This window comes from Dendrobates tinctorius, unplaced genomic scaffold (genome assembly GCF_039654945.1).
Source record: "Dendrobates tinctorius isolate UK_male_01 unplaced genomic scaffold, ASM3965494v1 ptg000155l, whole genome shotgun sequence".
NCBI lineage: Eukaryota > Metazoa > Chordata > Amphibia > Anura > Dendrobatidae > Dendrobates > Dendrobates tinctorius.
The window spans coordinates 6070022-6094249 of NW_027361822.1; the positions used below are offsets into that span (position 1 = coordinate 6070022).

Here is a 24228-nt window from a genome sequence, read left to right on the forward strand (position 1 = left end):
ATTTATAATGAATTCTCTGATATTTGTGAAAAGAAAATGGCAGATCAGGTTCCTCTTCATAGACCTTATGATTGCCCTATTGAACTACTTCTGGGGGCGGCTATTCCATTAAAAAAAATCTACCCGTTCAGCTCCGGAGCTGCAAGCCTTGAAGGAATACATTGATGAGAATCTGGCTAAGGGTTTGATTCGCCCCTTCTCATCACCGGCTGGAGCACCCATCTTTTCGTTAAAAAGAAGGATGGAACTCTTAGACCTTGTATTGATTATCGGGAGCTCATCAAGTTAACCATTCGGAACCGTTATCCTTTGCCATTAATTCCTGAACTGCTGGAAAGAGTACAACATGCCAAGATTTTCTCTAAATTGGATCTTCAAGGAGCTTATAACCTGATACGGATCCGCTCTGGGGATGAATGTAAGACTGCGTTTAGATGCCGTTACGGGCACTTCAAATACCTTGTGATGCCTTTTGTTCTCTGGAATGCTTTGGCAATCTTCCAACACCTGGCTAATGACATTTTTAGAGATCTGTTAGATCATTTTGTCATAATCTATCTGGACGATATTTCGATTTTTTTTTTTTTTTTTTTTTTTCTGATTTGTTGAAGGGAACATCAAGAGTATGTTAAAACTGTTTTGAGACAGCCTGAAAGAGAATCATCTCTACATCGAGCCTGAGAAATGTGAGTTTCATCGCATAGAGATTCAATTTCTGGGTTATGTCATCTCGCCACAGGGGCTTAACATGGATGCAAGTAAAATCCAAGCTATTTTTGATTGGCCCGCACCTAAAAAGGTCAAAGAGGTACAACGTTTCATAGGATTTGCAGACATTTATAGATGGTTTATTCATTATTTCTCTGAAACTGTTCGTCCCGTTTTGCAACTAACCAAGAAGGAAAAGTCTTTCTTGTGGATTACGCTGGCTCAAGAGGCTTTTGATTGTCTTAAGACCCGTTTCACGTCTGCACCTGTATTCTTTCACCCTAACCCAGCACATCCTTTCATTGTGGAAGTGGACGCGTTAGATTGTGCTCTGGGGGCCATCCTCTAGCAAAGAACAAGAGAGAAGCACATCCGTGTGCTTTTTTTTTCTCTCATAGACTTTCTGCTGCAGAGAAGAATTATGATGTGGGTGACAAAGAGCTTCTAGCCATTATCGCTGCATTTATGGAATGAAGGTACCATCTGCAGGGGGCAGAACAACAAGTTATTGTGCTCACGGATCATCGCAATCTGGAATTTCTCAGATCTGCTAGGAGTCTTTCTCCATGTCAGGCTCGGAGTCTATTTTTTTAATCAGTTTAACCTTGTCAATTCGTGCCGCCCAAGTTCACTTAATAGGAAAGCGGATGCTTTTTCCCGAATCCATGCCATGGATTCCATACCTGGGATCCCGTCCAAGACCATTTTGTTGGATGCCAACTTTGTTGGAGTCATCCAGAGTAAGGATTTATGGAAGACTATTAAGGAGGCCTATGATGCAGACCCATTTCTCACTAACCCGACTGATGATGTGAACTTAGTTATCAAGAAAGGTATGTGGGTCTGGGATCAACGTTAATATGTTCCATAGGTCGTAAGGCTGCAGGTCCTCAAGTTTGTCCATGACTCCAAATTGGCTGGTCATCGGGGGGTACAGAAGACACAGTAGTTCCTGAGCCATTTGTTTGGGTGGCTTACCTGTCTGAAGGTTGTGAAGAGCTACAGTACGTTCTCTCTTGTGAGGTATGTGCACGCTTTAAGGCTCTTCGTGTATCACCTACTGGATTGCTGCAACCACTACCTGTTCCTTCTAGCCCTTGGGGGTCTATTTCTATGGAATTTATAGTCAAATTACCAACCTCTGGGGGAAAGAATTATTTCCTGGTTGTAATAGATCATCTTACTAAAGCTGCCCACTTCATTCCTTGTACGAGTCTTCCCTCAGCCAAGGAGATGGTAGATCTGGTCATTCAGAATGTGTTTCGGCTGCATGGAGTTCTGGATCAAATCCTCTCTGATTGAGGAGTGCAGTTTATGTCCAGACTCTGGAAGGGATTCTGTTCTGCGCTTGGTGTTAATTTGTGTCTGTCTTCTGCATATCATCCTCAGACTAATGGGCAGACGGAACGGAGCGGACCAATCAGACTCTGGAACAGTATCTTTGATGGTATGTCAGTCATTCACAGGATGACTGGTTGGAGTTGCTTCCTCTAGCAGAGTTTTGTTACAACTCCTCAGAGTGCATCTACTAAGGTAACACCCTTTGCCAACCTGGGTTATCATCCTAGTATTCTTCCCAGATCCCCGATCTATGCACCAGTGCTTGCAGTTCATGAGAGGTTGTATAATGCCCCTAATGCCGATATCTGAACCTTAAGGGTATTGACAGATGAATTACACCCCAGAGTACTGAAGGAGATAGCAGAAGAAATTTTTGAACCCCTCTCCATAATCTTTGAAAATTCTTGGAGAACAGGAGAAGTGCCAGAAGACTGGAGAAGAGCAAATGTTGTTCCTATCTTCAAAAAGGGGAAGAAGGTGGACCCAGGCAACTATAGGCCGGTGAGTCTGACTTCTATACCAGGAAAGATCTTTGAACAAATTATTAAACAACATGTATGTCAATACCTGGATATGAATGAAGTGATTAAACAGAGTCAGCATGGGTTTGTAACTAATAAGTCATGTCAGACTAACTTAATTTCCTTCTATGACGGTATCACTGATTGGGTGGATCAAGGAAATGCTGTAGATATAGTATATCTTGACTTCAGCAAAGCATTTGACAAAGTCTCTCATACAATCCTTATTGAAAAAATGACTAAGTATGGAATGGACAAGGCAACTGTTAGGTGGATTCATAACTGGCTTAGTGATCGGACCCAAAGAGTGGTCGTAAATGGCTGCACATCCAGTTGGAAGAATGTCTCAAGTGGGGTACCACAGGGCTCTGTCCTGGGCCCTGTATTGTTCAACATCTTTATCAACGATTTAGATGAAGGAATTGAGGGTAATCTGATTAAATTTGCTGATGACACAAAGCTAGGAGGGATAGCTAATACTGGAGAAGAGAGAGAGAAAATTCAAAAAGATTTAAATAAACTGGAGCAGTGGGCAGCAACTAACGGAATGGTTTTTAACAGGGAGAAATGCAAAGTACTACATCTGGGCAATAAAAATGAAAAAAGCATATATAGAATGGGAGGAATAGGGCTAAGTGACAGCACATGTGAAAAAGACTTGGGTATACTAATAGATCACAGACTGAATATGAGTCAACAGTGTGATGCAGTAGCAAAAAAGGCAAATGCAATTCTAGGATGTATTAACAGAAGCATACAGTCTAGATCATGTGAAGTCATTATTTCCCTCTACTCCTCTTTGGTCAGACCTCATCTGGAATATTGTGTCCAGTTTTGGGCACCACATTTTAAAAAAGACATCAACAAACTGGAGCAAGTTCAGAAAAGAGCGACCAGAATGGTGACCGGTCTGCAAACCCTGTCTTATGAGGAAAGGTTGCAGGATTTGGGAATGTTTAGTTTGCAAAAGAGAAGACTGAGAGGAGACTTAATAGCTGTCTACAAATATCTAAAGGGCTGTCACATTGTAGAAGGATCAACTTTATTCTCATTTGCACAAGGAAAGACTAGAAGCAATGGGATGAAACTGAATGGGAGGAGACACAGATTAGATATTAGAAAAAACTTTTTGACAGTTAGAGTGATCAATGAGTGGAACAGGCTCCCACGAGAAGTTGTGAGTTCTCCTTCAATGGAAGTCTTCAAACAGAGGCTGGACAGACATCTGACTGGGATGATTTAGCGAATCCTGCTCTGAGCAGGGGGTTGGACCAGATGGCCCAGGAGGTCCCTTCCAACTCTACGATTCTATGATTCTATGACAGCCAGTCCCAATTGCAACCCTGATTGGTCCCATCAAAGAGTTCCAACAATCAGAGGTTTTTGGTCTAACGGCTTCCCTAAGAATTGTTGGAATTTACTCCATGTTCTTCCCTAGATTCTTGTAGTTATGGGTTTCCTACTTCTTAACAAGGTAGAAACTAGCCCCGGAGAGAACCCTCTACTACTCAGAAGCGACCTCTCAAATTCCATGCTGCAAGATGGAACTCCTTCACTTGCGCTTGGAATATTGGACTCTGACTGAGAAGGTATGGGATCTCTGGCAGGATCCATGGTTCTTATAGCGACATTATTTGCAACAGGGAAAACCAGGGTCTTTTGGCCAGAATGGGGCAATCAAAATCACTCTCACTTGCTCCCTTCTGACTTTCCTCACCACTGCTGGAATCAAAGTTACTGGAGGAAATGCGTAGGCCATCTTGAAGTCCCAAGGAATTTGCAGGGAGTCTACCGCAAACGGCCTTTCCCTTGGGTTTAACGAGTAAAACTTTTCCACCTGCTTGTTGCTCTTGTTGGCAAATAAATCTATTTCTGGTTTTCCCCACAGATGTACTATCTGCTGAGAGATTCTGCCTATGATTGCCCTGTATATATAGGGCCACCCTCAAATATTTTTGATAGCTTGGATGGGGATGTGATAATAGGCATCCTTTAAATCAACTACCTCCATAAAACAGTTGTGATGTAGAAGTTTTACAGCTGTAGTCACTGACTCCATTTTGATGGTATGATTTTCCACCCAATCGATTGAGACCTTTGAGATTGAGGCTGTGTGCCCACGTAGCGATTTTTAAGCGTTTTTGCCACGATTTTCGGCGCGAAAACGTTTAAAAATCATGTACAGAACGCCCCCCATGCATTCCTATGGCATTCCGCACATGCTGTGCTAATGCTGCGCTTTTTTCCGCGGCGGAATCGCATCGCGGAAAAAATCGCAGCATGCTCATTCTTTTGTGCGGAATCGCAAAGAATTGCCGCGATTCCGCACCCATAGGAATGCATGAGAATCGCTTACTTCCCGCATGTGGCTATGCCCACCATGCGGGAAGTTAAGCGTCTCACGTGCGGTTGGTACCCACGGTGTGGAGGAGAGGAGACTGTCCTCCAGGCCCTGGGCACCATAGCCCTGTAAAAAAAAATAAAAAATAAAAAAATCGGGGTATATTTACCTTCCGGCGTCCCGCGCTGCATTCCCGGCCTAAGCGTTCTCAGTAATGCCTTGTGCCACGGTCCAGTGATGACGTAGTCTCGCGTGACTCTAGCGGTCTCGCGAGATCGCTATAGTAACGCGAGACTACGTCATCACAGGTCTCGCAAGGCATTACTGGGAACGCTGTGGCCCGGGAATGCAGCGCGGGATGCCGTAATGTAAATATACACCGATTTTTTTTTATTTTTTTTTTATTTTTTTTTTTTTTCATTTTAACATTCTATCTTTTACTATTGATGCTGCATAGGCAGCCTCAATAGTAAAAACCTGGTCACACTTGTCAAACACTATGTTTGACGAGTGTGACCAACCTGTCAATCACTTTCCAAGCGATGCTTCAAATCGCTTGGAAAGTGCTTGAATATCGCACACGAAAATCGCGGCAAAATCGCGATCATAATCGCGGTAAAATCCGCGCGATTTCTGGGAAGGAGTCTGGTTTTTGGTGTGCGTTTTAACACGCACCGTGGGCACATAGCCTGATGATCGTCCTGAAAGAACCGTCTGTTTTTTTTATTAAGAAGAGGGGCGAGTAGAACCCTCTCCCCTTCTGCTCATTCGGGACTTCGCACAAGACTTGTTTGTCTACGAGACTCAAGGTCTCTGTTTCTAGGGCCAACTGTTCCCCTATCCCCCTCCTGACGGGGGTTATTACTAAAGTAGCTCTTGGCTGATGATAAAACTGTATCTTCAGGCCTTCCTTCACTATGTTTGATATCCAGGTTTTGGAAGAGATGTTTCCCCAGGCCTGAGTAAAAAATGTCAGCCTCTTCCCCCCCCCACCGGGATTCTGGCATCATTGCGGGGATTTCTTGGCTGTAGAGGCGGACCCGCCGAACATGAATCCAGACTCCTTTTTTCTCCTGTTCTCCCATTTCGTCTTTTCTCCTGGAAAATGGCTGAATTTTCTCCTCCAAAAAGACGGCCTTCTCTGATCCGCTGGGAACCTGGGAAAGCCTTTCTTCTTGTCACTCGCTTTCTCTATGATTTCATCCAGATTCTTTCCGAACAGAAAGTGGCCATCACACGGCAGAGACACAGCTTGACCTTGGACTGTAGATCACCTGGGCAGCCTTTAAGCCATAAAGCACGTCTTGTGGCATTTGATAACCCAGCTGCTCTGGCTGTTAGTCTCATTGACCCAGCAGATGTGTCTGCTAAAAAAGCTGGCGCCCCATGTAATAGGTACATATCAGAAAAAATCTTCTCCCTTGGCACCTTGGAAGCGAGTTGTTCTTCAAGCTGCTGGAGCCAGATCATTAAGGAACGTGCCGTGCAAGTTCCAGCTATTACGGATTTTAATCCCCCCCCCCCCCCGCCCCCCGCTGCTGCTTCCCATGTATGTCTCAGGTAAGAATCTGCTTTTTTATCCAACGGGTCCCTGAGTACCCCTGCGTCCTCTAAGGGCAATGCCTTTTTTTGGACGACCTGGACACTACATCTCCATATCCTTTTCTTCAAAAGGATACCTCCTTTTAGAGGAGGAAGGTAGGGCTCCTGACTTCTCCGGTTTCCTCCACTCTATTAATGAGCGCTTGGACCTTGTCATTGACTGGGAAGGATCACTTTCTCCTCTCATGCAATCCCCCAAACATAAAATCTTCCAGGGACTTAGCCATTTTTTTCTTCCTCTAGGCTGATCGTTATCCTGATGGCTTTAAGGAGACCATCCGTGTCTTCCATAGGAAAACATGGTTTACCTCCTCTATCACTATCTGAGGAGGAGGAAGAAGGGGATTCAGCCTGCACTCGACCCTGAGACGACACCGAGGAAGAGTCTGAGTCAGATGGAAAATCTTCAACCCACTTCATGCCTTTCTGTAATAGAGTTTTAAGGGATCCCTCCACTTCCGACCTAATAGCCGACCTAAGGCTAGCTGCAAAATTTGGGGCAATGGTTCTCTGGATGAAGTTGGAACATATGTCCTTCTGCCAATCCTTCGCTACGGAACTTTTACACAGGGCACAGACTCTGTTATTCTTCTTTGCCCCAGATTTCCTAGGCCTTTCCTACAGATTCAAGCAGACAATAGGGGCCTATTAATCACCTAGCTAACATTCACGAAGAATCACTCACCACCCGCTGATAAGCAAGGGTACCAGACTCTGAAGCCGTGGAGGGACATGTAATGCATCTTCTCTGGACACCGAGGAGTCCCCAGACCTGTGGCTGGGATGACTGCTGCTTCCGGCACTTGACCGGCTGTCACCTATGTGATCCTGCCGTCAGTGAGCCGAAAATTGTGCTGGAGGTGTTGGCGATGGCGACTGCCGCTGCTCTGACTCTATTTTTGCCGGCAGCCTGATACCCTGGTGTCCACCTTAAAATAGGACGCCCCGAACCGGGTGAGATATTGCCCCTCCCCCCTGCGACCACCTTCCGGACCGCTCATTTCTTCATCCAGAAAAAGCCGGCGGCATCGCACTGTTTACGGCGCCTCTCTGACGTCAGCAGGGCGTGCCCCATAATTCCTTGCACCCGTGACGTCAGCGACATCCAGAAGTCACCCCCAGTCGCACTTCCACGTCCTGAATCAGTGTTGGCCAGCTCGGGGGGGGGGGCGGATTCCCATCAGGCCACCTCTTGAAGATGCCGCCCGCGCCCGCACAAACACCAAGCCCCAGGAGGACCCGTGGACTGCGCTCACGGACGGACGGCGCTGCAGGTATGAACCCTGTTCTTCCCGGGACAGGCCTGGGACCTTTTTCTTCTCCTATGGCTGGCACCTCCGCTGTCAGTACGGGATTCCCATCCAGGACAGGAACCCAACTGAAGCAGGGGAGAGGTACCGCCCCATTTCAGTAGGTTCCTGTCCTGGCGGGGCGGATCCCTCTCTCAGGTGTGCTGTCATGGGTGAAGGGGAAAAAAAGATCTGCCGATAAGTGCAGGCCTCTGAAACCTATGTTCAAGGTAGGGGACTCTGTGTGGTTATCCACGAAAAATTTGAAATTGAATGTTCTGTCACAGAAACTGAGACAAAAATTCATCACCCCATTCAAGATCTCTGGGATCGTGAGTTCCGTTGCCTGTCGTCTGAAGTTACCAAGGACCATGAAGGTACATCCTGTCTTCCATGTCTCCCTATTAAAACCAGTGTCTCTGAATACTTTTCATGGTCGTATTGTGCCTCCTCCTCAGCCGCTGTTGGTGGACGGACTAGAACAATTTGTCGTGGAGAAGATTCTGGACTCTAGGATCTGTAGGAATCAGCTGCAGTACTTCATTTAGTGGCAGGGATATTCGTCTGAGGAAAACTCTTGGGAGCCTGTAAGTAATATAGTTGTCCTCTTCAAAAAATTGCTTTATTCCATCAGAAATTTCCTGGTTCTGGTTCGTCCTGAGGCCGCTTCTAAGGTGAGAGTAATGTAAGGCTTCCAGATGTTCCTTGGAGCCTGTTTTGCCTTTGTTCAAGATGGAGTCTGGTACTTCACCCTGCCCTTGAACTTTCTGTCTGTCCTGCTATTTTAGTCCGGGTCAGGAGATTCTCCTTGCCTGAGTATTTTGTTGCTGTTGGCTCCTGAGCTTCAGCCTGTTTCTTCTGGACTCCTTGCTGCTGCTCGTTACTTAGTGCTCTATCTCTCCATGTTCTGCTGCCTTCAGTCCTCTGTGCTGCTCCTTGATTTTGACCAGGATTACCTATTGTCTGGACTTCTGGTGTGGAGCTACTCGCTTCTGGAACTGCTGTGATCAGTAATAGATTCTGACACCATTATTTCTTCCTGGACTGTGTCTGTTGGGCTGAGGTGCAGGACTTGAGCAGGACTTTTCAACCCAAAAAGTACATTAAGAGACCTTCTCCTGCTAACGCTCCATCTGTGTATTGCTCGACTTAAACGTTTAAGTACTGGGTGCATTCACATTCATGTTATTGCTGGACTTCCATGTTTAAGTGCCATGTGCACTCCTGCATCATATTACTGCTGCACTGGTTCGTATTAGCGGTCGCACTCCGATATTCAGTTTGTTGAACATTTCTATATTGTGCTGTGCCCTTCATTACAATTGCAGGAAGATCTGTTACTTTTGTCTTCCCTTCCCCATGTCAGCATCGCACATGAGAGATGGTATCCACCCCCAGGAACAGGAAACCTGTAGTAGAGATAAAAGAAGGGGGCGGCACCTCTCTCCTCAGTTTTGGTTCCCTGTTCCTGCAGGTGGATGCCTGTGGCAGGCCTGCATACCTCCAGGGGGATCCCCCTCTGATGGAATCTGGTCAAGAGGCTGAGGTTCATGTGGGGGGAAAGGCAGCTGGGCACGTCCCGCGCGCCTGTAATCCCAGCCAGGGGGGGCTGTCAGTGCCACGCTCATCCACCCCCGCTGGATTCCCCGGCGGCCGCTCCTGTCGGGAGGCTGAGTTGAGAGGAGGCGTGCCCATCACGACGCTAGCGCCGACTGAATGGAGGACGGCTTCCGGTCGAACCGGAAGTAACATCACAAGCCGGGGGAAGTCGGTGTGCAGGACACTTACGGGAGGGAGCTGATCCAGGAGCACGCACACCGCTCCTCCGTTATAATGAAACAAGGCGCAGGCGGCAGCAGCTGGTAAAGCATGGCGGACCACGCAACCGAAGTGCTCCCCCCAGAGGAAGACCCGGAGGCTACCGTAGTATCCAGGGGGTTTGGGTGAGTGCCTTTGTAAGGCAAAAATGTGTGGGTAATGATGCCCTCTGTCATGTCTTCCCTAGGGGCCGGCCCTAAGCAGCTTGAGGCTGGGCCACCGGCCATTCTAAGCTGAGCGTGACTGCATTCGTCAGGTGGTGGCCGCTGAGTAGCTTGAGGCTGGGCCGGGACCAGATTGAGACACCAGCTGGATGTGCATTATGCAGGAAAACCCTCCCTAAAGCATATGATAAGCGACTTTGTTGCTCGTGTATTAAGAAAACAGTGGCCAAAGAATCACCATCCCTACTCCAGAATATAAAAACTATTATCCGGGATGAGGTAAAAACAACAGTAAAGCAGCACACTGCGCTCAGCTCTGCCAAACCTACCCTAACCCAACCCCCTACAGAGATTCAAACAGATGAGGACTCAGAGGAAGAGCTGGGAGAGTTAGCCCTCTGATGACTCAGACCCGGACTCCTCAGACGAGGAAGAAGGTCACCCTTATTTTCTATCCGAAGATATTGGAAAATTACTCAAACTGTCAGGTCTACCATGGGGGTTGAAACGCCTAGGGAGCCGCAGACAGTACAGGATTTCATGTTTAGCAATTTAGAAAGGAAAAAACGCAAGGTTTTCCTTTCCACGATAATCTACTACATTTAATGGAAAAAGCCCAACAAAAAGATGTCCATACCACAAACACTTAAACGTGAATACCCGTTTGATGAAGAAGTATGTGAAAATTGGGGAAAAAAGCTCCTAGACTGGATGCTGCTATCGCCAGTACCTCCAGAGGGATAGCTCTGCCATTTGAAGACGTGGATGCCTTGAAAGATCCCCTTGATAAAAAGCTGATGCTTTTCTAAAATCTGCTTGGGAGGTGTCAACATGGTCATTTAAACCTGGGTTACCCACCACTTGCACTGCACGTGCTATGGTCAAGTGGTTAGAGGAACTCGATGAGCAGATAAAAAATAAATGCCCAAGGGAAAGGCTGCTAGAAGCAATACCTTCCCTACAGAAAGCAGCAAGTTTCCTGGCAGATGCCGCGGTGGACTCCGTCCAATGTGCCGCCCGTGCATGCGCCCTTTCAAATTCGGGCAGCAGAGCACTATGGCAAAAAGTTGGGCCGCAGATTTCCAGTCGATGGTCAAGTGTTGTGCAGTCCCGTGTGAGGGAAAATACCTTGTCAGGAGGGCGTCAGATAAGGAAAAAAAAAATGGATCCCACCACCCCCCTTCTCTAGCCGCCAAAATTCCGTTGGGGGGGAAGACTTCGGCACTAGTGGGCAGCATTACCCGCCTCAAACTGGATAACCAATCTGTTATCCAAAGGTCTGCACAGCTCCCCGAAGCAGTGAATAATGACGCATGTGGCCAAAAAAAAAAAAAACAGGCCACGCTAGAGAAGAAGATTCACCTCCTCATGCAAAAGTAAGTACTGATAAAAGTACCACACCACCAAATAGGAAAGGGAGTCTACAGCACCCTGTTCCTCACGCCAAAGCTGGACGGTTCACTGAGAACAATATCCAACTTAGGCCTGGATCACACTTCCGTTTTTTAAAATCCGTCCAAATCCGTCATTTTCCGTTAAAAAACGGATCCGCCATTTTTTGGAGAATCCGTTTTTTGGTCCCATAGACTTCCATTAGCGGTTACCGCGGATCCGTCAAAAAAACGGATCCGTTTGCATCCGTTTGCGGTAAAACGGAAACGGATCTGTTTTTTCACACAAAAACGGATGCAAAAAACGGATGGCGGATGCCAAAAAACGGATGTGTGAAACAGGCCTTAAGAGCAGTGAACCGATATATCCGGGCAGAGAGCTTCAAAATGGAAACTTTAAAATTGGCGGTAAGGTTACTCGACCGGGGCTGCTACATGGCAGTAATAGATCTAACCAATGTTTACTACCATGTGCCAATATGGGGAGAACATCAGCAATACCTAAAGTTGGTAGTGGAGATTGCTCAGGTCCCACTCATCTTCATTATCAATGCCTTCCCTTCAGTGTGTCAGTGCCCCCTCGCATATTCACAAAGATCATCTCAGAGAGAGCGTCCTTTGTGAGAAAAGAAAACATACTGCTAGTACCCTATTTGGACGATGTCCTCGTCATGGGGAACAACAAGGAAAATTGTGGAGAGGCAGTCACAAAAGTATTAGAGATATTAACCAGGTTTGGCTGGATGGTAAACTAAAAAAAAAAAAAATCCAGGTTAGTTATGGTCCAGACACAAGAATTCCTCGGAATTCAATTAGATTCAGTCAAACAACAATGTGTCCTCCCAGAAAGGAAGATCGGACCATTCATCAAAAATACAACAAATACAAACTGGTCAGGCCATAATGGTAAGAGGGGCGATGTCACTTCTAGGTCCCTTAACAGCGAGAATCCCGGCGGTTCGGTGGGCATAAAGCCACACAAGAGAATTACAGTGACAGATCTTGGCCAGCAGGGAAAAGACCCTTGCAACTTGAATCGGAAGATAATCTTGTGCCACAAGTTCAGAACTCGTTAAAATGGTGGCTGAGCACCGAAAACTTAAGCAGGGCAGTACCCTGGTCTGTTCAAAACCCGGTGGTGCTAACAACGGACGCAGGTCCATTAGGTTGGGGAGCACACCTAGCGGACAGGATTCTACAGGGCCAACGGAAACCCTCAATGAGGACAGCATCCTCCAGTTTAAAAGAACTGGCAGCTGTAAAGCGGGCATTTCTTCAGGTTAAAGAAGAAATCTAAGGCAAACATGTTGCAATTTTATCCAACAACAGTACGGCCATAGCCTAAATAAACCGACAAAAAAATTATTCATGTGGGCAGAAAACAATCTCCTGTCCCTGACGGGGACACATTTGAAAGGGACAGACAATCTTCTGGCCGACTTCTTAAGCCGGAATGTATTACACCAGGGGGAGTGGTCCCTAAATCTGGAAATATTTGGGAAGGTCTGTGCCATCTGGGGCACACCAGAAGTGGACCTGTTTGCCACAAAAAGGAACTGGAAAGTAAACAGGTTCTACTCTCTAAACCCAAGAGAACACCCAGAAGGGGTGGATGCACTGCTACACCGCTGGGAATTTCGCCCAGATTATGCATTTCCCCCGTTTCCGTTAATGCCAATAGTCCTGAAAAAGATTTGGGAAAACAGGGCACGAGTAGTCCTTATTGCACCCTTCTGGCCAAAAAGGGCATGGTTCACATGGCTCAGACGCATGTCTATCTCAGACCCATGGATCCTCCCAGATATCCCGAATCTACTTCACCAGGGCCCAGTACTACATCCTCAAGTGCACAGACTCCATCTCACCGCATGGAACTTGAGAGGGGACTCCTTTTAGCAAAAGGATTCTCAGGGCTCTTGGTGACCACACTGCTCGCTAGCAGGAAAAAGTAACCACCCCAGTCAAGTACCAAAAAATTTGGGAAAGGTTCCTGGAGTTCTCAGGCCGACAGTTATCCGAAATGAGCCAGGAAGTTCCAATAAAAGAGATCCTGGAATTCCTCCAAAAAGGCTAGAAAGTGGGTTGTCCACGAGCACCCTAAAGGTGCAAGTATCTGCCCTGGGTGCGTTGTTTGACCAAAAACTTGCTGATCACCCTTGGGTCTGTAGGTGCATTCAAACCTCCTTCACGACCAGACCCTCAAAATTACTGACTAAGGTAGCTCCCTGGGATCTAAATTTAGTATTAAATGCCGTAACATCTCCTCCTTTCGAGCCTATTATTTCCATTTCGGTAAAGACATTAACGTTGAAAACAGTACTCCTGGTGCCCTGACTTCAGCTTGGCGGGTCTGCGAGCTGCAAGCTCTCTCTGTAAATCCCGCATACACTACATTTCTGGATGACGGAGTAATCATTAAAACTGACCCAGCCTTCCTCCCGAAGGTCAATTCCAAAATTCACAGGGACCAGGAAATAATTTTGCCCTCGTTTTGTGCCAACCCAAAATCCCAGGGAGAGCAAACCTTTCATTGCTTGGATGTCAGACGTTGCCTACTCCAATATATAGAGGTCTCAAAATTATGGTGGCAGTCTTTGCACCTTTTTTTCTCCTTCCAGGGGACAAACGGGGAAAAAAGGCTTCAAAATCAACCATTGTACGATGGCTTCATATGGCTATTTCACTGTCTTACTCTTCCTCAGGTAAGACTCCCCCACTGGGTGTAACGGCTCACTCTACAATGGCCATAACCACATCCTGGGCCGAAAGTGCAAATGCATCTGTAGAACAGATTTGCAAAGCAGCAGTATAGTCTTCACCATCCACTTTTTTCCGTCACTATAGGCTAGATCTACGGCTCTCGAATCTTGCCTTTGGGAGGAAGGTGTTATCTGCTGTTGTCCCACCCTAGGAGTCTCTTCTATTTCTTCCTCTCTTGTGTGGTGCTGTCATGAGGAAGGGAAAAAATAATTACTTACCGGTAATTTGATTTTCCAGAGCCATGACCGCACCGTATTGATTCCCGCCCTATCTTGGTGAAGGTTGTGTGATGCACAAATATATGTATACAGTCATATGTAAAAGTTTGGGCACCCCTATTAATGTTAACCTTTTTTCTTCATAACAATTTTGGTTTTTGCAACAGGTATTTCAGTTTCATATATCAAATAACTGATGGACTCAGTTATATTTCTAGATTCAAATGAGGTTTATTGTACTAACAGAAAATGTGCAATCTGCATTTAAACAAAATTTGACCGGTGCAAAAGTATGGGCACCCTTATCATTTTCTTGATTTGAACACTCCTAACTACTTTTTACTGACTTCCTGAAGCACTAAATTGGTTTTGTAACCTCATTGAGCTTTGAACTTCATAGCCAGGTGTATCAAATCATGAGAAAAGGTATTTAAAGTGGCCACTTGCAAGTAGTTCTCCTATTTGATTCTCCTATGAAGAGTGGTATCATGGGCTCCTCAAAACAACTCTCAAATGATCTGAAAACAAAGATTATTCAACATAGCTTTTCAGGGGAAGGATACAAAAAGTTGTCTCAGAGATTTAACCTGTCAGTTTCCACTGTGAGGAACATAGTAAGGAAATGGAAGAACACAGGTACAGTTCTTGTTAAGCCCAGAAGTGGCAGGCCAAGAAAAAATATCAGAAAGGCAGAGAAGAAGAATGGTAAGAACAGTCAAGGACAATCCACAGACCACCTCCAAAGACCTGCAGCATCATCTTGCTGCAGATGGTGTCACTGTGCATCGGTCAACAATACAGCGCATGAATAACGCCTTTTTGTATGACCAAACAACTCAATCTTTGTTTCATCAGTCCACAGGACCTTCTTCCAAAATGTAACTGGCTTGTCCAAATGTGCTTCTGCATACCTCAGGCGACTCTGCTTGTGGCGGGCTTGCAGAAACAGCTTCTTTCGCATCACTCTCCCATACAGCTTCTCCTTGTGCAAAGTGCACTGTATTGTTGACCGATGCACAGTGACACCATCTGCAGCAAGATGATGCTGCAGGTCTTTGGAGGTGGTCTGTGGATTGTCCTTGACTGTTCTCACCATTCTTCTTCTCTGCCTTTCTGATATTTTTCTTGGCCTGCCACTTCTGGGCTTAATAAGAACTGTACCTGTGTTCTTCCATTTCCTTACTATGTTCCTCACAGTGGAAACTGACAGGTTAAATCTCTGAGACAACTTTTTGTATCCTTCCCCTGAAAAGCTATGTTGCATAATCTTTGTTTTCAGATCATTTGAGAGTTGTTTTGAGGAGCCCATGATGCCACTCTTCATAGGAGAATCAAATAGGAGAACTACTTGCAAGTGGCCACTTTAAATACCTTTTCTCATGATTTGATATACATGGCTATGAAGTTCAAAGCTCAATGAGGTTACAAAACCAATTTAGTGCTTCAGGAAGTCAGTAAAAAGTAGTTAGGAGTGTTCAAATCAAGAAAATGATAAGGGTGCCCATACTTTTGCACCGGTCAAATTTTGTTTAAATGCAGATTGCACATTTTCTGTTAGTACAATAAACCTCATTTGAATCCAGAAATATAACTGAGTCCATCAGTTATTAGATATATGAAACTGAAATAGCTGTTGCAAAAACCAAAATTGTTATAAAGAAAAAAGGTTAACATTAATAGGGGTGCCCAAACTTTTACATATGACTGTATATGAGAAAAATATATATAGAAATATATAATATAACAAAAGAAGGTGGTAAGAGTGACTTAATCAAATAAAAAATACATGTCAACTAATAAGGCGATTTACCTTGCATACTCTGAAACAAACTGAGGAGAGAGGTGCCGCCCCCTTCTTTTATCTCTGCTACAGGTTTCCTGTTCCTGGGGGCGGATACCATCTCTCATGTGCGGTGCTGTCATGGCTCTGGAAAATCAAATTACCGGTAAGTAATTATCATTTTTCCACTTCTTACTTTGTTAAATACAATCATTTGCCTCAGCTTTGGTCTCAGATTTGTTTTATCCCACGCAAACAGATTCCATAGTAACCACATAATTGTTACACCTGATCACCTAAACATACAGCATGAGAGGAGACCTGAAGTAATATTTGTGCAGTTACATTAACACCTACACTTCCTTAACAAAGCTAGTCTGTCATGCCCAATATGCCTTTTAGACAATTTATTTAGTGATACGAGAGGAATCAACATGGACGTTCCAGTAAGGAGAATGCAACCAGCCACCGTGTGCAGCCAGCACAGCCAGTATTAGCGCGCATGTGTACACACGCAGGGCGATCTTCACACTAGGAGTGAGCACTGTCCATCACAGGCTAGGGTAGTCTCCAAGATGCAAATTGAGGGGGTGTAATTGTGCACCCAGCTCCTGTCCACATCATGAGTGCACCAAAGCCCACCCATTTACATGTGAATTAAAAGTTATTTTCTCCCACACTGTAACAGACACAATGCTAGTATGATTTTATAGGGGTGAAGTCCCCTAAATCACTTTATGGTTAGTCATTTTGGATGTGATGGACTCCTTTGAAACCTTCATCCATGCATTGTAATTTGAAATGCAAACTTTACTGTTATTTAGGAAGTTAGTTAGTTACCTCACTGTATTCCTACTTCTTGTCATGAATGCACTGTTTGTGGAAGCCTGACAGCTGTTAATAATGTCTACGGACAGCCACTCTGTTTACCTGAACCCAGAGGTTATCCTGGCCTTCACCCTTTATAACCTTACAGGAATCTAGACTTAAGGCCCCTGTTACACATAAAGATGTCCCAGCGATCCCACCAACAATCCGACATGGATGGGATAGCGGGGACATCGTTAGGCTGATCGCTGGTGAGCTGTCACATAGACAGCCCCTCCAGTGATCAGGACCAGCGAGCAAGCTGGTTTCTAATGTAAACATCGGGTATCCAGGAGCCGCGGCTCTTGGTTACCCGCTGTTTACCTTGGAAACCGGCGTACACGCTGGTTTCCAAGGTAAACATCGGGTATCTAAGAGCCGCGTGGTTCCTGGATACCTGATGTTTACCTTGGAAACCAGCGTGTACGCCGGTTTCCAAGGTAAACAGCGGGTATCCAAGAGCCGTGGCTCCGAGATACCCGATGTTTACATTAGAAACCAGCGTCCAGCGTTGCTGATCGCTGGTCTCTCGCTGCTACGCGATGCATGCTGGCCAGCGGGAGACCAGCGATCAAAAAATGGCTCAGGCCAATCGAGCACGATCAGACGAGAATTAACCCCACTGCTCCCTGATTTAGCAACACCAAAGAATAAAACAGGACTGCAACTATGACGCGTCACCCCTCAACCTAAAGCACAGTGCTGCCCAGCAGCCGAAGTGGAAAAAGAAAAACAGAAGGGACAGGAACCAGCACAGATCACCATGAAAGTTTAATTAGTATGAAATATTTTTTTCTTGTTTTCTTATGTCTCAACCTGGATGAGCCCAATAATCAAGGTGAATAGTAAGAGAATTTCAAGGCACCATTACTGAAAAATAACAATATCAGTTTTATTTTGGCAGGTAACAGAACCAGCACTTTAGATGGTCATCCAATATTTTCAGATTTCACAGCAAATCATCATGATGTCACCCTCGGTACAGTTGAAGAGCATGTCATTACCCCAGATATACTTCAAGCCTCCGACTACAAAAATCTATCATCTGATTTTTTTCAACAAGTCCCATCGTCTGTTTCATCAAATACCAATATACTAACTGAAACTAACAGAACAATTACTGAACCTCAAATATGTGCCATGGAGGGAAAGCCATTTTCGTGTTTTCTATGTTGTAAACTTTTTAGTTTTAAATCAACACTTATTACACATCAGAGAACTCACACAGAGGAAAAGCCATTTTCTTGTTCAGAATGTGGGAAATGTTTTAATCGGAAATCATATCTTATTACACATCAGAGAACACATACAGGGGAAAAGCCATTTTCATGTTCAGAGTGTGGGAGATATTTTCATGATAAATCATGTCTAGTTAGACATCAGAGGCTTCACACAGGGGAGAAGCCATTTTCATGTTCAGAGTGTGGGGACTGTTTTAGAGAGAAATCATATCTAGTTACACATCAAAGAACTCACACAGGGGAGAAGCCATTTTCATGTTCAGAATGTGGGAAATGTTTTAGTCGGAAAGCAAGTCTTACTGTACATCAGAGATGTCACACAGGAGAGAGGCCATTTTCATGTTCAGAATGTGGAAAAAGTTATAACCAGAAATCTAAACTTGTTAGACATCAGAGAAATCACACAGGAGAAAAGCCATTTGCATGTCCAGTATGTGGGAAATTTTATATCAGCAAATCCAAACTTCTTCTACATCAGAGAATTCATACAGGGTTGAAGCCATTTTCATATTCCAATTATGGAAAATGTTAACAGAGAAATCAAAGCTTGTTAGACATCAAATAGCAAAATAATTGTATTGATATGTACAAGGGAAGATACTTATAATTAAGTAAAGTCACATATCTAAAAGAAGAAACTTAAAGCAATTTAGAACATAGGGCCCTGATTCATCAAGCAGTTCAAACCAGAATTCTAGCGTAAAATTGCTTTAAATGTTGCAAACTGTTTGTGCATATCAAAATTGTATAAAAATTGTGCAACATTTTGTATTCTCACATCATTACTGGCAAGCTCTGGCCACTTTTTAAAATACGATTACCAATAATCAATTTTTGAAAAGCAATTAAAATCAATGTTGCATAGCTATATATGAACCATATGTATAAAATATTGTGTATATGTTGTGTAATTTCAAATTAAAAGGGTTGTCTGATGCTGTTGTCTTTCATCCTATTTGACGTATGGGGAAGATGACTTGACGGACAGACGTGACTGGTAGAAGGAGGGGACGGTCTGTGCACAAGAGACGGAGATTGACAGGATAGAAGGGTGACAGCTAGGAAAGGTAGATAGGAGAGTGCAGTACCGAGAAATGACCACAAGATGGCAGGGGGGAGTAGTGCAGGACTCAACAACAGCTTATGGCTTGAGAAACTCTTAGTCATGGGGGGCGGGGAGATAGGAACCCAAGAGGGGAATTCCCGGTGAGAGAGGGGATAAATAGAACAGGATAGGGTTCCAGGCAGGTTAGACCCGGGAGGAGTTCGGTAGAAGACGTTGAAGAGAGAAGAGCTCAACCAGGGGATGGACAGCAAAGAGACAGTCGGGGGTGGCCCTGACCCGACGGACCGCAGGACAGACGAGGCCCCGGGGGTACCGATTGGACGACGACCTCAGGCAGGTGAAGCACTTGCGGTAGATTGGTCTAGGACAGCCCCAGCGAAAGATCCGTGAGGGACGTTACTTCGACTGGAGCAAAGGTGTAGGCACCCATGCGTGGAGACAGAGAACTGTACAGAAGCTGCGGTGCATGGTTGTCATCAGGAAGACGACAAATCCGGAACTGTTACTATTGAAATCTGTCTCCGCCTCGTCCTTGCATCACCTAGTGTCTGTGTCATCCGGACAGGGTAAGCAGTGGTCCACCCCCCAAGCCCGGCCCCTACCACACATGGACCATGGAGAGACACTGCTATGCTATACATAATCAGTACAGTTGCTGAGGCAATTACCTAATGCTGACCATGTCTTAGGTCATGTTCACGTTCAGTATTTGGTCAGTATTTTTACATCAGTATTTGTAAGCCAAAACCAAGAGTGGAACAATCAGGAAAAGTATAATAGAAACACGTGCACAGCTTCTGCATTTTCCACCCACTCCTGGTTTTGGCTTGCAAACACTGACCAAATACTGCACGTGTGAACGTGGCCTGCCCTAATTAATAGTGTGTTCTAGCAATTAGATGAAACCGGTTGAGATTTCAATGCTTGCAAATCTTTCCGATTACATTCAGCAGTGTGTCCAAAATCAAACCAAAAACTGATAAACCACAGGGCCTCAATATTATTAGAGACAAAAAGAAAAAAATAGACCCTTAAAAATTAAATTCTTATACAATTAAAAGTACAACACTGAAAAAATCTGAAAATAATATAAGGTTGTGACCAATGAGGGAAATACAGGGTTTAACCACAAATTGCAGATAACTTAAAAAAATACAAATAGTTGTGGGTACTATTCATTCCCTAGAATTCCCAGGAAATTAACTTACCTGACAGCAGAGGTTGCACCTTAATGTTGCCGATATGGTGCTCCCGCTCAACGTTGGTATTCCTGAAAGCCCTGTTGAACACATATACTATATTTAAACAATGTAGCAAAGTCAAAAAACAGGTCTCTGTTATGAATGAGTCACCGAGGAGGAAAAACAAAAACAAGCTAAGCCCCAGAAAACCAGAGAGGTTGGTAACTAAGCGGATTGCAGACCCCTGATCCTATCCACACAACTAGCAGTAGCCGTGGAGCGTACCTACGATGATCCTAGACGCCTCGTCACAGCCAGAGAATTAAATAAGCCTAAAGCAAGAAAAGGGGAAATCTAAACTGCCCCAGAGCAGACCCCAAAGCAATAGACAGCCCCCAAACATGTATTGTCGGTGAGACAAGATGAAAACACAAACTCAGATAGACAAATAGGCTGAGCAAATGATGGGGCCCACACTAACTAGAAAGGACAGGAAAGGAAAGATGCTGTCTGCAATCACGCACAAAACCCTGCCAAAAAACGTCCAACACTTTCTGATAGCAAAAACCCTGAAGTCGCTAGACTTCAATTCCCTATATCAGCACTCTGGTATATTCTGAAGACAGAGCAAAAAGAGACCAATCTGATCAGGGACAAAAAGCAAACTGGCATAAACAGAGACATAAGAATGGAAATTTAGCACAGCCCCAGCAGGGGCTGGCTGACCACAAAAACTAAGTAAACCAGACCAAATCTCATGTGAAAAAATAGCAGCGCACACTTAGCTTGAGAAGGCAGGAACAGAACTGGAAACCAGAACCTCAGGGCAGGAAAAAATCACCAGCACAAAATTAGGGAGTCGGTTGTCTTAAATCCAGTCAGAGACTCCTGATGTCCATTCACAGGCCTCCTCAGGTGGCAGGTCTCTGCCATTTGGATCAGCTTCATTACCTGCTGTCACCACCAGAGGGAGCCCGGATGGAGAACTCACGACTCCTCTGTCAACACAGCCAGCTCCACCACCCTCACCAGAAGCCAGAGGTAAACCAGAAAATGAGATCACAACAGGTCTCATTTGAAAAATATTATCTATCCAAGATATAGATGACAAGCCTTAAACAGCCTTTCTTCAAGGTAGACAAATTAATTCATATTAGACAATGTATCAATTCAGATGCCAAAAAATTATATATCCAAGGTATAGATACATAGCCATAGAAATAACCTAATTTCAAGCTACGCACATTAGTAAATATAAGGTAATGCACCAATTCAAATGCCAGGTGCATATTGGATATATTCCTCATCCTGTAATTAATTAGTACTGAGAATGAAGTGACTAAGCATGCAAAGATACGGATTTTAACTAAAATTAATCTCTTCTGAGTATTCAAATAGATGAGTGTGAAGCAGTACACCCAAATCTAACACCAAACGTACAGTTGTGGCCAAAAGTATTGACACCCCTGCAATTCTGTCAGATAATACTCAGTTTCTTCTTGAAAATGATTGCAAACACAAATTCTTTGGTATTATTATCTTCATTTAATTTGTCTTAAATGAAAAAACACAAAAAGAATTGCCCTAAAGCCAAATTGGATATAATTCCACACCAAACATAAAATAGAGGGTGGACAAAAGTATTGGCACTGTTCGAAAAATCATGTGATGCTTCTCTAATTTGTGTAATTAACAGCACCTGTAACTTACCTGTGGCACCTAACAGGTGTTGGCAATAACTAAATCACACTTGCAGCCAGTTGACATGGATTAAAGTTGACTCAACCTCTGTCCTGTGTCCTTGTGTGTACCACATTGAGCATGGAAAAAAGAAAGACGACCAAAGAACTGTCTGAGGACTTGAGAAACCAAATTGTGAGGAAGCATGAGCAATCTCAAGGCTACAAGTCCATCTCCAAAGACCTGAATGTTCCTGTGTCTACCGTGCACAGTGTCATCAAGAAGTTTAAAGCCCATGGCACTGTGGCTAGCCTCCCTAGATGTGGACGGAAAAGAAAAAGTGACAAGAGATTTCAACGCAAGATTGTGCGGATGTTGGATAAAGAACCTCGACTAACATCCAAACAAGTTCAAGCTGCCCTGCAGTCCGAGGGTACAACAGTGTCAAACCGTACTATCCATCGGCGTCTGAATGAAAAGGGACTGTATGGGAGGAGACCCAGGAAGACCCCACTTCTTACCCCGAGACATAAAAAAGCCAGGCTGGAGTTTGCCAAAACTTACCTGAAAAAGCCTAAAATGTTTTGGAAGACTGTTCTCTGGTCAGATGAGCCAAAAGTAGAGCTTTTTGGGCAAAGGCATCAACATAGAGTTTACAGGAGAAAAAAAGGGGCTTTCAAAAAAGAGAACACGGTCCCTACAATCAAACATGGTGGAGGTTCCCTGATGTTTTGGGGTTGCTTTGCTGCCTCTGGCACTGGACTGCTTGACCGTGTGCATGGCATTATGAAGTCTGAAGACTACCAACAAATTTTACAGCATAATGTAGGGCCCAGTGTGAGAAAGCTGGGTCTCCCTCAGAGGTCATGGGTCTTCCAGCAGGACAATGACCCAAAACACACTTCAAAAAGCACTAGAAAATGGTTTGAGAGAAAGCACTGGAGACTTCTAAGGTGGCCAGCAATGAGTCCAGACCTGAATCCCATAGAACACCTGTGGAGAGATCTAAAAATGGCAGTTTGGAGAAGGCACCCTTCAAATATCAGGGACCTGGAGCAGTTTACCAAAGAAGAATGGTCTAAAATTCCAGCAGAGCATTGTAAGAAACTCATTGATGGTTACCGGAAGCGGTTGGTCGCAGTTATTTTGGCTAAAGGTTGTGCAACCAAGTATTAGGCTGAGGGTGCCAATACTTTTGTCTGGCCCATTTTTGGAGTTTTGTGTGAAATGATCAATGTTTTGCTTTTTGCTTCATTCTCTTTTGTGCTTTTTAATTTAAGACAAATTAAATGAAGATAATAATACCAAAGAATTTGTGTTTGCAATCATTTTCAAGAGGGAAGCTGAGTATTATCTGACAGAATTGCAGGGGTGTCAATACTTTTGGCCACAACTGTATATGTATTGCTCATATCATACTCCCATGGTACTGAACCCATTCAGCAAATTCGTAAGCATGCAACTATATACACAATTTTTCTACTGAATCAAATGGTGGAAAAAATGTATAATTGTCAGGCTGCTGCAATCCAGATAGGTGCAGACTCCACTAGATGGTAGTAGAGTGAACGCAGAACTGCACCTTAACAGAACAGGCTTGCATTGCAGCAGCAAGGCTACTACAGGTGGCAGCAGAATAGTCAAGCAGGCTGAGTCAAGCAACACACTGAAGCATAGTACAAAGCGTAATAAACTCAGGGTCAGAGGCAAGCTGAGAAGGTTAGGAGCAGATAAGCCAAAAGACAGAAGCAGGTCAGAACCGGGAGGTCAATACACTAAAGAGGAATACTGAGTCAAAACGGGAATGGAGGAAAAACAGAGATACAGGTTCAGACAGCAAACGCAGGAGGACAAATCAGAGCAATCTTCCAAAAGGTAAGGGAGAAAACAAGGGGAACTGCTACCTTGGATCTAATCCTTATAAACAGGGAGGAAATGGTTGAGGAGGTAAAAGTGGCTGGGACCCTAGGAGGTAGCGACCATGCTATTTTAGAATTTTGGATAACTAGAGGCGGAAGACCTGTGAAGACTCAGACGTCAAGGTTAGATTTCAGAAAGGCAGATTTTAAGGGATTCAGAAAGAGAATTGGAGGGATCCAATGGCTGGATATCCTTAAAGACAAAAATGTCCAGGAAGGATGGGAAATCTTGAAAAATGAAATTCTCAAAGCACAGTTGTTAACAATTCCGAAAAGAGGGAAGAATAGGAAGCATTTAAGGAAACCAGGATGGATGAACACAGAACTTAAGCACATGCTAA

General features: G+C 44.6%; 1 protein-coding gene across 2 annotated transcripts in view; it reads left to right on the forward strand.

Annotated features, from left to right (window-relative positions):
- LOC141050982 (gastrula zinc finger protein XlCGF66.1-like) overlaps positions 1-18976 on the forward strand; it is a 42230-nt gene extending 23254 nt beyond the window's left edge. For both annotated transcript variants that reach the window (XM_073547750.1, XM_073547751.1), the window contains exon 7: positions 17705-18976. In XM_073547750.1, coding sequence (XP_073403851.1) covers positions 17705-18573 — 869 coding nt within the window. In that variant the 3' untranslated portion in view covers positions 18574-18976. The remainder of the gene's footprint in view (positions 1-17704) is intronic.
- Positions 18977-24228: the final 5252 nt, after the last annotated feature.